The sequence below is a fragment of the Canis aureus genome, chromosome 7 (genome assembly GCF_053574225.1).
Source record: "Canis aureus isolate CA01 chromosome 7, VMU_Caureus_v.1.0, whole genome shotgun sequence".
NCBI classification, from domain to species: domain Eukaryota; kingdom Metazoa; phylum Chordata; class Mammalia; order Carnivora; family Canidae; genus Canis; species Canis aureus.
The window spans coordinates 39973822-39989328 of record NC_135617.1 but is presented as its reverse complement, the minus strand read 5'-3'; the positions used below and the strand labels follow the sequence as shown (position 1 = coordinate 39989328).

At 37.7% G+C, this 15507-nt stretch overlaps 1 protein-coding gene across 2 annotated transcripts in view; it reads left to right on the top strand.

The window, feature by feature from the left end:
• COL19A1 (collagen type XIX alpha 1 chain) overlaps positions 1-15507 on the top strand; it is a 311746-nt gene that overhangs the window by 158872 nt on the left and 137367 nt on the right. For both annotated transcript variants that reach the window (XM_077903490.1, XM_077903489.1), the window contains exon 16: positions 13169-13222. In XM_077903490.1, coding sequence (XP_077759616.1) covers positions 13169-13222 — 54 coding nt within the window. The remainder of the gene's footprint in view (positions 1-13168; positions 13223-15507) is intronic.

The following is a 15507-nucleotide window of genomic DNA, read 5'->3' as shown; positions in this document are numbered from 1 at the left end:
AATTGTTGGAGATGGGATAAAATTGTCCATCCAATTATGGAACCTGTTTACTGTAACTTATAATGATTGAAACATCCCTGTCGACACAAATATTTCATAGAATTTTCTTTCTAGTGACAGCACTTCTTATTCTTCTCTTGTCAGTGTTACTGGAAAGGTTTGTCAGGGCTTCTTCTTCTTCTTCTTCTTTTTTTTTTTAAGTATACAAAAGAGATTCTGTTGCTTTTTTATTCCAAAGACATCTACTTCCTAGTGTACCCTGACAACTGCTTATTATAATATGCTAGGCTTCTTATATTTAACATAGAATTCGTTTTCTAAATACTTTCACACCCTAAGGGAAATTCTTTCTTGTGTCATGATAATTATATGAAATGCCATAAAACTGGTCACTTTTAATTTATTAACATAAACATCCTTGAATTACACTTCTCAGAACTAACATGAAAATCCACTTCCCATGACTGAACTATGTCTGTTACATATTTACTAATTTGCTTTTTTTACTGTTATTCTAATGTCTCCAACTTACCATATTTGTTCCCATTGTTCTCATATTAAAGGCATGAAATTTTCTATAAAGACAGATAAACTGTTTTCCATTTTAATTTTGTTCACTTTATTTGAAAGACAGAAAATGCCCTAGTGGTATTTTAAGAATCTGTACAGATTCTGCTTAATCTTATGTTTCAAGTCTGTGAAGCATATTCTAAAGCAATAATTGTAATGCTTTAAAGACACTTACTTGCATAACATTTTTGTTGAAGTAGGTTTTAGGTATCATATATTCTGCAAAATCCCTAGCAAGGGAGTGCAAATAATACCTCAAAATGAAACTTCCCTTTTTTACTTTAGCTTGTTTTTTTGATTAATAAGTTATGAATATATCTCGCCCCTTTTCACAAATGAAAATGTGTTTAAATGTAATTAATCTACCCTGTTGACTCTACTAAACATCTGCTGTATTTGTTAAACACTTCAAAATTCTGTTCTGAACCAGTTAATTCTAAGTAATTTCTCTGTTAAATATTTACATGGGCTTCCATAATGATAAGCTCTAGCCTGTCTTAAATAATCAGCAGATTATCCAGAGAGAGCTATGTGTAGTGTAACACACTGTAATAGCTGTCCACTGGAACTTAAAATGGTTTAGCAGGGTTGGACTGTTTTTTACATAGTTTTATCCTAGCCAAAAGAGGTAATAGCTTTATGAATTCCTTTGCCTGTCAAAGTTTTAATGTTCAGAATTCCATATAAAAAAAGAAGAGAATGAATGCTTGTATAGACATATGCAGATGTTTATGACACAAATATCCTAAATAATCCTTACACTTTTCTTTCAGAAAAGCAATAAATCTTTATGTTTGTAAGATTCAGGAAAATCTACTTTACAGTTATTTTCATAACAGACTAAGTAAATGAAAAAAAGTAGAAAAAATAAACAGGCACTACTCTTCAGCAAATGAAATCAAAGAGGAAAATAATGCACAGATTATACCTAAGAATTCTCTGGCTTGAAAAATGGTATTACATCTATAAAACATCAAATAGTGGTCAAAGATTTAAGTAAGTTCCACAACAGAGATGATATCATAAATGGCAAATAATTAATTCTAAAATGAACTATCAGGCAATTTTACTCTTAGATATCAGATAATAGAAATGATTAGTTTAGATGAGAAATACAAACAAGACAAAAAAATTCTACAATATGGTATTTAAGTTCAAGTTTTGAAAATGACTAGGCGTGGACCAGAAATCTGTTTCCTACCACCACCACCCAGTGTTATTCCATCCCAGTGTTTTTTACCTTGTGATCCAATTTACTAAGCAGCTATTAAGTCTCTTCTATAAGTGTGGTGGAAGATAGAAAAAAATGATGCTCCATCCTGTAGGACTTCTGGTCAACTAAAAGGGTAAGTAAAGTACACACAAAATGGGATTAAGGCTGGAGTAAGAAAGAATTGTGAGAAGAGTCTGAGACAAATGCTGAACTCTACCCAAGTTTAGGCACGCTGGAGCTTAGGTATATATATAGTTTTCAATAGTAAGTGATTAGCGAATTCACTATTTGACTTTAGTAGATGGAAGGAGTAGTAAATTGAATAATTATAAATAATGAATCATCCACAAATTTTAATTTCTTATTTTGGGAAAAATATACTTTTTCTGTGGTTGGTTGGCCTATGTTTTACAAATGACAATATTGATATTATTTTTCTTTATAAATTTCAACTAATATTTAATAAGGACAGCTCAAAAATATTCTGATCATTAATGCAACGTGGCTAGGATTAAAAATTGGTCATGGATAATTCAAATAGTGAATAATCCATTTGAGATTAAAAATAATTCCCTAACTTTTCATTTAAAATCTCCCTGGTTTCTAGATTTACTGAATATAAGGTGGGGGATGGGGCATGGGATTCAGAATAATGAATATTTAAGGGCATATTACGGGTTTATGTGTATGAGTGTACCATTTGGACTTTGCACACAAAGGTTCTCATAAATATTTTTTAATCCATTGAATCCATTCCAAATCAAGTTTAATATTTTTGCATTTTTGTAGGCTTTTGTATGTAATTTTCCAAACTGAGGGAGTGCAATTTTGATTATATGTGGCTCATAATTAATTGTACTCCCTTCATGAATATTTGGTGTGTGTATGTTTTAGTAGCTCATGTTTAAAAACACTGAAAGAGCTGTCAACATTTGGAAGGATATCAAAAATGTTATATATAAGTTTGACTATTCCTGAAATGATAATACTTTCCTAAGGGTAAAAGGAAGGAGTTTAATCTAGAGCCAAGATTGTGTCAGTCTTATAAAAAATGACATAACTCCGTGTAATTATATTATAATTAATACTTGGTATGTTTGGATTTTAAAAATTATTTTTCCTATACACATAATAAATGTGCCATCCTAAATTTGGCTTAACTGGCCAACTTTCCTTGGTTATATATTGTTTGGCAGACATTTATTGTAAAAAAAAAATCAAGCAGAACTTATCACTTTTTTCATTCCTTGTTTTTTATTCCTGCTTAAATCAATAAAACATAGGCTTTAGATGCCCCTATAACATTAAATTATACCAAGAATAGATAAAAGAAAGTAATAAATACATATATTTTATTAGTGTTTTATAGGGAAGGAATTAGAAAGATTTGAGGAAACACTGAGGATTTGTGATACATGCAGAATTTTTTGTATTAATGTTTTTTGAAAATGAGTTAGAGTAATTTTATTAAATACTGAACTTTAATCAAATGAAAGTTATCTGAAGGAAAATTTACATATTTATAACTTTATAAATTCAAAATAAAATTAGATGGCAATATGCATATTATGACATTTATTAAAAGTTTCTTCTATAAAAACAAAAAATTAATATATACACAATAAATAATTATAGGCTAACACAAGCACATCTGATGTTTTAGTTTAAAGGTAACTACAACTTTTAAAGAAAAAATTCATAATGTAAAAATGTATCCTAAATTTTAAAAATTAGATAAAAGAATGTTTCTTCTGGAATGGAAGTAAATTCAGATTTATGTGACTATTACTAGGTTTCTCATTTATTCCAAATCATTTAGCCATTTAATATGTGATAGGTTAATCATAATATTTGTAAAACTCTTTGAAAATTATTGGCTTTACCCAAAAACTTTTTAAAAAATTTATTTGTTTATTCATGAGAGATACACAGAGAAAGGCAGAGACATAGGCAGAGGGAGAGCAGGCTCCCTGCAAGGAGTCTGATGTGGAACTTGATCCTAGGACAATGGGATCAAAACCTAAGCCAAAGGCAGACACTCAACCATTGAGGCACCCAGGTACGCTGGCTTTACCCAAAAACTTATTTAAACGAATAGATTTTCCAGTATGAATTTTTTCATTCACAGAGAGCTCACACGTACCCTCCTTAATTACCTTATCCCCTGCCAACCTCCCCTCCAGCAACCCTTACTTGTTCTTTATAGTTGAGTGTCTCTTATGATTTGCAGCTCCCTCTGCTTTTATCTTCTTTTATTTTCCCTTCCCTTCTCCTATGTTTATTCAGGTTTTTTTCCCCCTTAGATTCCACATATGAGTGAAATCGTATGGTATTTGTCTTTCTCGGACTGACTTATTTTGCTTAGCATAATACACTCTAGTTCCACCCACATTGTTGCAAATGGCAAGTTTTATTCTTTTTGATGGCTGAGTGTGTTTGTGTGTGTGCACACACCACAGCTTCTTTATCCATTCATCAGTCGATGGATATCTGGGCTCTTCCCATAATTTGGCTACTGTTGATAATGCTACTATAACCATTGGGGTGCTTGTATCCCTTTGAATTAGGCTTTTTGTCTCCTTTGGGTAAATATCTAGTGGTGGAATTGCTGGATGAGAGAGTAGTTCTATTTTTAACTTTGTGAGGAATCTCCATACTGTTTTCCACAGTGGCTATACCAGTTTGCATGCCCACCAATAGTGGAAGAGGACTCCCCATTCTCTGCATCCTTGCCAACATCTGTTGTTTCCTGAGTTGTTAATTTTAGCCATTCTGACTGCATGAGGTGGTATCTCGTTGTAGTTTTGATTTGTATCTCCCTGATGATAAGTGATGTTTAGCATTTTTTTTAATTTATTTTTTATTGGTGTTCAATTTACCAACATACAGAATAACCCCCAGTGCCCGTCACCCATTCACTCCCACCCCCCCGCCCTCCTCCCCTTCTACCACCCCTAGTTCATTTCCCAGAGTTAGCAGTCTTTACGTTCTGTCTCCCTTTCTGATATTTCCCACACATTTCTTCTCCCTTCCCTTATATTCCCTTTCACTATTATTTATATTCCCCAAATGAATGAGAACATATAATGTTTGTCCTTCTCCGATTGACTTACTTCACTCAGCTGTTTAGCATTTTTCATGTGTCTTTTATCCATTTGTATGTGGTCTTCAGAGAAATGTCTGTTTATGTCTTCTGCCCATTTCTTGACTAGACTTTTTGGTTTTTGGGTGTTGAGTTTGATAAGTTCTTAAGAGATTTTGGATACTAGTCCTTTTTATCTGACATATCATTTGCAAATACTTTCTTCTATCCTGTATGTTGCCTTTTGTTTTGTTGTGTTTTTTCCTTTGCTGTGCAGAAGCTTTTTATCTTGATGAAGTCCCAGTAGTTCATTTTTGTTTTTGTTTCCCTCACCTCTGGAGACACATCTACTAAGAAGTTGCTATGGCCAAGGTCAAAGAGGTTGCTATGTGTGTTCTATAGGATTTTGATGGATTCCTGTCTCACATTGAGGTCTTTTATCCATCTTGAATTTATTTTTGTGTCTGATATAAGAAAGTCGTCTTGTTTCATTCTGCACATAGCTGTCCAATTTTCCCAACAGCATTTGTTGAGGAGACTATCTTTTTTCCATTAGATATTCTTCCCTGCTTTGTCAAAGATTAGTTGACCATGTATTTGAGGGTCCATTTCTGGGTTCTCTATTCCGTTCAATTGACCTGTGTCTGTTTTTGAGCTAGCACCATACGTGTCTTGATGACAATAGCTTTGTAATACAGCTTGAGGTCTGGAATTGTGATCAGGCTGGATTTTCTTTTTTTTTTTTTTTTTTAATTTTTTTTTTATTGGTGTTCAATTTACTAACATACAGAATAACACCCAGTGCCCGTCACCCATTCACTCCCACCCCCCGCCCTCCTCCCCTTCTACCACCCCTAGTTCGTTTCCCAGAGTTAGCAGTCTTTACGTTCTGTCTCCCTTTCTGATATTTCCCACACATTTCTTCTACCTTCCCTTATTTTCCCTTTCACTATTATTTATATTCCCCAAATGAATGAGAACATATAATGTTTGTCCTTCTCCGACTGACTTACTTCACTCAGCATAATACCCTCCAGTTCCATCCACGTTGAAGCAAATGGTGGGTATTTGTCATTTCTAATAGCTGAGTAATATTCCATTGTATACATAAACCACATCTTCTTTATCCATTCATCTTTCGTTGGACACCGAGGCTCCTTCCACAGTTTGGCTATCGTGGCCATTGCTGCTAGAAACATCGGGGTGCAGGTGTCCCGGCATTTCATTGCATTTGTATCTTTGGGGTAAATCCCCAACAGTGCAATTGCTGGGTCGTAGGGCAGGTATATTTTTAACTGTTTGAGGAACCTCCACACAGTTTTCCAGAGTGGCTGCGCCAGTTCACATTCCCACCAACAGTGTAAGAGGGTTCCCTTTTCTCCGCATCCTCTCCAACATTTGTTGTTTCCTGCCTTGTTAATTTTCCCCATTCTCACTGGTGTGAGGTGGGATCTCATTGTGGTTTTGATTTGTATTTCCCTGATGGCAAGTGATGCAGAGCATTTTCTCATATGCATGTTGGCCATGTCTATGTCTTCCTCTGTGAGATTTCTGTTCATGTCTTTTGCCCATTTCATGATTGGATTGTTTGTTTCTTTGGTGTTGAGTTTAATAAGTTCTTTATAGATCTTGGAAACTAGCCCTTTGTCTGATATGTCATTTGCAAATATCTTCTCCCATTCTGTAGGTTGTCTTTGAGTTTTGTTGACTGTATCCTTTGCTGTGCAAAAGCTTCTTATCTTGATGAAGTCCCAATAGTTCATTTTTGCTTTTGTTTCTTTTGCCTTCGTGGATGTATCTTGCAAGAAGTTACTATGGCCGAGTTCAAAAAGGGTGTTGCCTGTGTTCTTCTCTAGGATTTTGATGGAATCTTGTCTCACATTTAGATCTTTCATCCATTTTGAGTTTATCTTTGTGTATGGTGAAAGAGAGTGGTCTAGTTTCATTCTTCTGCATGTGGATGTCCAATTTTCCCAGCACCATTTATTGAAGAGACTGTCTTTCTTCCAATGGATAGTCTTTCCTCCTTTATCGAATATTAGTTGCCCATAAAGTTCAGGGTCCACTTCTGGATTCTCTATTCTGTTCCACTGATCTATGTGTCTGTTTTTGTGCCAGTACCACACTGTCTTGATGACCACAGCTTTGTAGTACAACCTGAAATCTGGCATTGTGATGCCCCCAGATATGGTTTTCTTTTTTAAAATTCCCCTGGCTATTCGGGGTCTTTTCTGATTCCACACAAATCTTAAAATAATTTGTTCTAACTCTCTGAAGAAAGTCCATGGTATTTTGATAGGGATTGCATTAAACGTGTATATTGCCCTGGGTAACATTGACATTTTCACAATATTAATTCTGCCAATCCATGAGCATGGAATATTTTTCCATCTCTTTGTGTCTTCCTCAATTTCTTTCAGAAGTGTTCTATAGTTTTGAGGGTATAGATCCTTTACATCTTTGGTGAGGTTTATTCCTAGGTATCTTATGCTTTTGGGTGCAATTGTAAATGGGATTGACTCCTTAATTTCTCTTTCTTCAGTCTCATTGTTAGTGTATAGAAATGCCACTGACTTCTGGGCATTGATTTTGTATCCTGCCACGCTACCGAATTGCTGTATGAGTTCTAGCAATCTTGGGGTGGAGACTTTTGGGTTTTCTATGTAGAGTATCATGTCATCGGCGAAGAGGGAGAGTTTGACTTCTTCTTTGCCAATTTGAATGCCTTTAATGTCTTTTTGTTGTCTGATTGCTGAGGCTAGGACTTCCAGTACTATGTTGAATAGCAGTGGTGAGAGTGGACATCCCTGTCTTGTTCCTGATCTTAGGGGAAAGGCTCCCAGTGCTTCCCCATTGAGAATGATATTTGCTGTGGGCTTTTCATAGATGGCTTTTAAGATGTCGCGGAATGTTCCCTCTATCCCTACACTCTGAAGAGTTTTGATCAGGAATGGATGCTGTATTTTGTCAAATGCTTTCTCTGCATCCAATGAGAGGATCATATGGTTCTTGGTTTTTCTCTTGCTGATATGATGAATCACATTGATTGTTTTACGGGTGTTGAACCAGCCTTGTGTCCCAGGGATAAATCCTACTTGGTCATGGTGAATAATTTTCTTAATGTACTGTTGGATCCTATTGGCCAGTATCTTGTTGAGAATTTTTGCATCCATGTTCATCAGGGATATTGGTCTGTAATTCTCCTTTTTGGCGGGGTCTTTGTCTGGCTTTGGAATTAAGGTGATGCTGGCTTCATAGAACGAATTTGGAAGTACTCCATCTCTTTCTATCTTTCCAAACAGCTTTAGGAGAATAGGTATGATTTCTTCTTTAAACGTTTGATAAAATTCTCCTGGGAAGCCATCTGGCCCTGGACTTTTGTGTCTTGGGAGGTTTTTGATGACTGCTTCAATTTCCTCCCTGGTTATTGGCCTGTTCAGGTTTTCTATTTCTTCCTGTTCCAGTTTTGGTAGTTTGTGGCTTTCCAGGAATGCGTCCATTTCTTCTAGATTGCCTAATTTATTGGCGTATAGCTGTTCATAATATGTTTTTAAAATCGTTTGTATTTCCTTGGTGTTGGTAGTGATCTCTCCTTTCTCATTCATGATTTTATTAATTTGAGTCTTCTCTCTCTTCTTTTTAATAAGGCTGGCTAATGGTTTATCTATCTTATTAATTCTTTCAAAGAACCAACTCCTGGTTCTGTTGATCTGTTCCACAGTTCTTCTGGTCTCGATTTCGTTGAGTTCTGCTCGAATCTTTATTAACTCCCTTCTTCTCTTGGGTGTAGGAACTATTTGCTGTTTTTTCTCTAGCTCCTTTATGTGTAAGGTTAGCTTTTGTATTTGAGTTCTTTCCAGTTTTTGAATGGATGCTTGTATTGCAATGTATTTCCCCCTTAGGACTGCTTTTGCTGCATCCCAAAGATTTTGAACGGTTGTATCTTCATTCTCATTAGTTTCCATGAATCTTTTTAATTCTTCCTTAATTTCCTGGTTGACCCTTTTATCTTTTAGCAGGATGGTCCTTAACCTCCATGTGTTTGAGGTCCTTCCAAACTTCTTGTTGTGATTTAGTTCTAATTTCAAGGCATTATGGTCCGAGAATATGCAGGGGACAATCCCAATCTTTTGGTATCGGTTCAGACCCGATTTGTGACCCAATATGTGGTCTATTCTGGAGAAAGTTCCATGTGCGCTTGAGAAGAATGTGTATTCAGTTTAGTTTGGATGTAAAGTTCTGTAGATATCTGTGAAATCCATCTGGTCCAGTGTATCATTTAAAGCTCTCGTTTCTTTGGAGATGTTTTGCTTAGAAGACCTATCGAGTATAGAAAGAGCTAGATTGAAGTCACCAAGTATAAGTGTATTATTATCTAAGTATTTCTTCACTTTGGTTAATAATTGATTTATATATTTGGCAGCTCCCACATTCGGAGCATATATATTGAGGATTCTTAAGTCCTCTTGTTGAATAGATCCTTTAAGTATGATATAGTGTCCCTCTTCATCTCTCACTACAGTCTTTGGGGTAAATTTTAGTTTATCTGATATAAGGATGGCTACCCCTGCTTTCTTTTGAGGACCATTCGAATGGTAAATGGTTCTCCAACCTTTTATTTTCAGGCTGTAGGTGTCCTTCTGTCTAAAATGAGTCTCTTGTAGACAGCAAATAGATGGGTCCTGCTTTTTTATCCAATCTGAAACCCTGCGCCTTTTGATGGGGTCATTAAGCCCGTTCACATTCAGAGTTACTATTGAGAGATATGAGTTTAGTGTCATCATGATATCTATTCAGTCTTTGTTTTTGTGGACTGTTCCACTGAACTTCTTCTTAAAGGGGAATTTTAAGAGGCCCCCTTAAAATTTCTTGCAGAGCTGGTTTGGAGGTCACATATTCTTTTAGTTGCTGCCTGTCTTGGAAGCTCTTTATCTCTCCTTCCATTTTGAATGAGAGCCTTGCTGGATAAAGTATTCTTGGTTGCATGTTCTTCTCATTTAGGACCCTGAATATATCCTGCCAGCCCTTTCTGGCCTGCCAGGTCTCTGTGGAGAGGTCTGCTGTTACCCTAATACTCCTCCCCATAAAAGTCAGGGATTTCTTGTCTCTTGCTGCTTTAAGGATCTTCTCTTTATCTTTGGAATTTGCAAGCTTCACTATTAAATGTCGAGGTGTTGAACGGTTTTTATTGATTTTAGGGGGGGATCTCTCTATTTCCTGGATCTGAATGCCTGTTTCCCTTCCCAGATTAGGAAAGTTTTCAGCTAGAATTTGTTCAAATACATATTCTGGCCCTCTGTCCCTTTCGGCGCCCTCGGGAACCCCAATTAAATGTAGGTTTTTCTTCCTCAGGCTGTCGTTTATTTCCCTTAATCTATCTTCATGGTCTTTTAATTGTTTGTCTCTTTTTTCCTCAGTTTCCCTCTTTGCTATCAACTTGTCTTCTAGGTCACTCACTCGTTCTTCCACCTCGTTAACCCTCGTCGTTAGGACTTCTAGTTTGGATTGCATCTCATTCAATTGATTTTTAATTTCTGCCTGATTAGCTCTAAATTCTGCAGTCATGAAGTCTCTTGAGTCCTTTATACTTTTTTCTAGAGCCACCAGTAGCTGTATAATAGTGCTTCTGAATTGGCTTTCTGACATTGAATTGTAATCCAGATTTTGTAACTCTGTGGGAGAGAAGACTGTTTCTGATTCTTTCTTTTGAGGTGAGGTTTTCCTTCTAGTCATTTTGCTCAGTGCAGAGTGGCCAAAAGCAAGTTGTATTGGGAAAAAGAGAAAAAGAGAGGAGAGAAAGAAGGAAAGAAAAGAGAAAGAGAAAAAAAAAGGGAAGAAAAAGAAAAAAAAAACGAAAAAAAAAAAGAAGAAGAAAAAGAGAAAGAAAAAGAAAGGAGAAAAAAAGGGGGTGGGGGAAGGAAACAAATCAAAAAGCAAAACAAAACAAAACAAAAAAAGAACCACAGGGGAGTGTCTTCTGATTCTGTGTACTTTAAGTCCCTTGGCTTCTCCTGGAAGTTGTCCGTCTAGCTGGTGTTCTGGGGGAGGGGCCTGTTGTGCTGGTTTTCAGGTGTTAGCAGTTGGGGGAGCTGCTGTGCCCCTGCCTGGTGCAGGGCTCAGTGGGGGTTGTTTACCCCGTGAGGCCGCAGGAGGAACAGCCCCAGTGGCGGGGCAGCTCTGGAAACCTGGATTCAGCTCCGGCAGGAACTCCGTCTGCAGGGCCTGGAGGCTCCGGGGCGGGGCCGCTGCTCTGCTCAGCTGGGGCAGGAGCTTCCTTGCTGTCCTGGGCCCTCCCGGCCTCTGCCTGTCCCGGGGGAGGCCGGATCCTGGGCTGTGTCCCGGCGCCCTGTGCTCCGGAGCCTGCGCTGGTGGATTCGCGCTCCCGGGCCGCGCAGCCCCCTCCGCGGAGCTGCCGCCCGAGCCCCTCCGAGCTGCTCCTGGAACCGCGCAGCCCCCTCTGCACGGAGCCTCTTCCTCTGCCCGAGCCCCTCCGAGCTGCTCCCGGGGCCGCGCAGCCCCCTCCGCGGAGCCGCCGCCCGAGCCCCCCGAGCTGCTCCGGGTCCCGCCGTGCGCGCTGCAGCCCTTAGGGAGCTCGGCGCACTCTCCCGGGGCGCAGGTGTCTGTTAGTGTCCCCGGGAGCCCGAGGGCATCCCCGCCCTCCTGGGTCCTGCTCCACCTCCCTGCGAGCCCCTTTCCCCCGGGAAGGTCGGTGCAGCTCCTGCGTCTCCGGGACGGGGCTCTCCTGTCCTGGGGACACTCGCCCCGGCCTCAGCCCGGCTCCTCGCGGGCCCCTCCCCCTTGGAGGCCTTTGTTCCTTTATTTCTTTTTCCCCGTCTTCCTACCTGGATAGAAGCGCGAACTCTTCTCACTGTAGCATTCCAGCTGGTCTCTCTTTAAATCTCAGGCCGAATTCATAGATTTTCAGGATAATTTGAAGGTTTTCTAGGTAGTTTGGTGGAGACAGGTGATTTGGAGACCCTACTCCTCCGCCATCTTGCTCCTCCTCAGGCTGGATTTTCTTAAGATAAGTTTGGCATGATGTGGAGAATGGAGGGGTTGGTGTCTGGTTCAAGTAGGAAGCTCTTACAGATGAGCAAGCAAGAAGTGATGATGGGAGCTATAGGAATGAAAAGAAATAAATGGTTCCAAATATACTTTGGAGATGCACCAACCAAATTTGGTAACTAGATGTGGAAGAGAAATTTGAGAGAAGGAAATATGGAAGATGAGTTCCAGATCTCTGGCATAAGCACTAACAGGATATTGTGTGAATTTATCGAGTTGGAGAATGCTGGAAGAGAATCCAGTTTGGAATAAGAGGGTCCTAAGTCCAGTATTTGATGTGCTAAATTTCAGATGCCTGTGAAATAGAGTGTCTCAAGCAGGCAGTTGGAAACGTGGCTCTGCAGCTCAGAAAATAACCCAGGTTGTAAATCTTGGAATTCCTAGCCTAGAATATTCAAAGCCCATGGTATATGAGATCATGGCAAGAGAATGCATACTGAGAAGAAAATAAGTCTAAATGGCCACATTTAAAACCTTGAATAGGGAAGGGGGAAGCATCAGGAGAGCCAAAAAGAAACTTTGAGAGCATTAACTACAATTAGTTGTACAATTTAAAATTTAAAAAAAAATAGTTATACCATCATTTTGAGTTTCATGCTGAGTAAGAATTTCTATATAAAAGTACCTGTGACAATCAGGAAACTTGACTTACAGATTAACAGCACTTGGGATTTCCTGGGTCTTTTTTAAAATCTGAAAAAATCACTAATTTTTTTCTGCCTCCTGATAATGTTGTGAGAGAGTATTAAATAATGTCTCTGATATCAAAAATTAAATGTTGTGAAAAGACATATGTTGAAGCCAATGTTATAACCATGGGTTTTTTGGAGGATACTTAGAAAAGATACTCTCAACCAAAAATGTGGCTATATTTATAGAGTTCAAATATTGAAAGGACATTTTTTTCCTGCTTGCAAATATTGTTACTACTTATTTATGGTAGTTTGGTGAAACATAGTTCTGACCATATGGGAGTCAGAAAGGAAGGAAGTCTGGAGTCTGGAAGTGAACACTGGCCTCACACCTGGTTTGGAATTGCTTTTTTTTTCTTCTCTGGAGTTAGCTCCAAAGACAAATCAGTCACAGAACAATTTATCATTATTAATATATTACAGGGTCTCAAATCATTTTAAAAGTTTTTTTTAATCAATAAGATAGGTATTACTTTTCACAACATTCTTTGTGAGGCAGGTGTACTTGAAACAGTTATTAACATATGTTCTTTCTGCTCCCTATAGGGTTCCTTGGGTATACAAGGCCCACAGGGTCCACCTGGAAAAGAAGGTCAGAGGGTAAGTAAACTTGGAACAACTGGCAGGCACTACTATCTCAGGGCTTACTTATTTCTGAACATTAATAAAAATAACCCCAAAATATAACAAGCAGATGGGCATAAGGAGAGTATTAACTATCCAAAGGCTGAAATTTGAGATTTTGACAGAGCTTTTGCAATCCAGAAAGTTCTATATACTTTCAAGATTGGCAGCACAAATGTAGAGATATAGTTGAGGTGAAATGAATTAACTGTAATTTGATCTGGGGCACATTGGTCATATTTTGGGGTTTTTGAGTTAAAATGATCTTTGCAGAGTTAAGTTGATGAGTATCTTTTGGAGTTCTCGCCTGTTCATGAATACTTTAAAGACTGTGGATATTAACTCCAGCCTTCAGTTGAATTAAATTATTGACATTAGTGATGCTTTGTAATTCTTCCTTCATTACAGTTAACTGCCTTTGAGATAAAATATGTAGTAAGTGAATAAATTGCAGTTGCAATAGTTAGTCTTACCTTCCTCCTGTAAAGGGAACCCCTGCAATGATAATGGATAAGCTTCACTTCAGTAAGCTGCACTTTCAGTTGTGGATCATCCCATATAATGGCTTATTGTTCTTACTATTTTTAAATCATATTAATGGTTTGAAACATTTTATGTGCTTGTTTATATTATTATTATTAATAATTTTTGCTACCTTATAGGTGAGGATTATATGACTCAGAGTTTAGATGATTTGCCTAAAGTCAAAGAGCTAATAAAAAGTAGAGTTAGGATGTGAATATGAAGCTTCTGATTCTAAATCCCACATTCTCTTTTAGTGTCCTAGGATATTAACCTGAAATCTCTTTTTTAGTCATTTTTGTTTATAATTCCCAGTTCTGTCCTCTGGCAAATAAGTCTTTTGCCTCAAGTATATCAGAATTCTTCATATATTTGGGAACCAGTGGTGTAGTTTACCAAGGCTTACCTTTTATTAGATTAATAAAATCCCATTTCTCTTAATTCTCTCTTTTATGGATTCCTGACTCCCAGCATGCTGATAGTATTTCCCAGAAAATACTCATGGACTTTCAGGGGGTATCAGGAATGGGATTGAACATGTGTGGTCTTATCTAGGGCAGAGCAAAACGTGACGAGTATACCCTTGTATTATAGACAATATACTTCTGTTGGAGTTTAAGATTGAGCTGATGTGCTTCTGTGTATTTTTTTAAAATTTTTGATGATACAATTAAGGTTTGATTTGGACAAAAGTCAAAATTAAAAACTAAAAAACTCTATGTTTACTTTTTTATTCTGAATGGCTAGTTTAGTGAATACAAAAGGGCTTAATAGGCTTTGATGGTTAAGAAAATAAAAGGAAAAGTTTTGTGAATAATGGCTAAGATTTATGGGCTACTTATAATGTGCTAAATGCTTCATATTATTATTTCATTTATTTATTTCTCACAGTTGTTCTATTAGGTATGTAATACTATCATCCTCACAGAGAAACGGAGGTTTCTTTAAGCAACTTGTAAAGGACAAATTGCCAATAAGTGGAACCATGCTGATATCTTAAAAAAATATTTATAAGATAGTCCTATTTGAGTTCTGCTCCCCCAACAACTGTATATACAACTATTGTTTCCCCTTTGGCTCTCCAGCACCTCTATTCAGGAGTTCATTAATCTACCTAATCAAAGTTTAAATAGTGTCAGGGAGAAAAATAGAAAATTACTTATCTGGACTGAGGCTTTTAGTCTGCCTTAAGCACTTAACTCATTGGGAACAGAAGACCAGAGGAAATTACCTTGTGAAGTTAATTTCCAGGCTGCTTCTTCTGTTTTCTCCCAACTATCGCCAAGCTATCTAATTACATCAAAGGCCATGTGCCTGAGTTAATTTCTATGTTCAGCATCCAGAGGACACTTCTTTTCTAGTAACTCTCCTTTCCTGGAAACTGAATGATAAATTATACCTCCTAATTAATATCCAGAATATATAAGGAACTCATGCAACACAATAGCAAACCCCCAGTAACCCGGTTTAAAAATGGGCGAAAAACCTGAATAGACATTTCTCAAAAGAAGACATACAAATGACCAGCAGGTACATAAGAAGGTCTAAACATCACTAATCACCAGGGAATGTAAATCAAAACCATAATGAGATGTTTTCATACCTGTTAAAATGGCTGTTATCAGAAAGACAAGAGGTAACAAGTGTTGGTGAGGATGAAGGGAAAAGGGAACCCTGGTGCACTCTTGGTGGGAATGTAAGTTGGTGCAGCCACTGTGGAAAAGAATATGGAGTTTTCT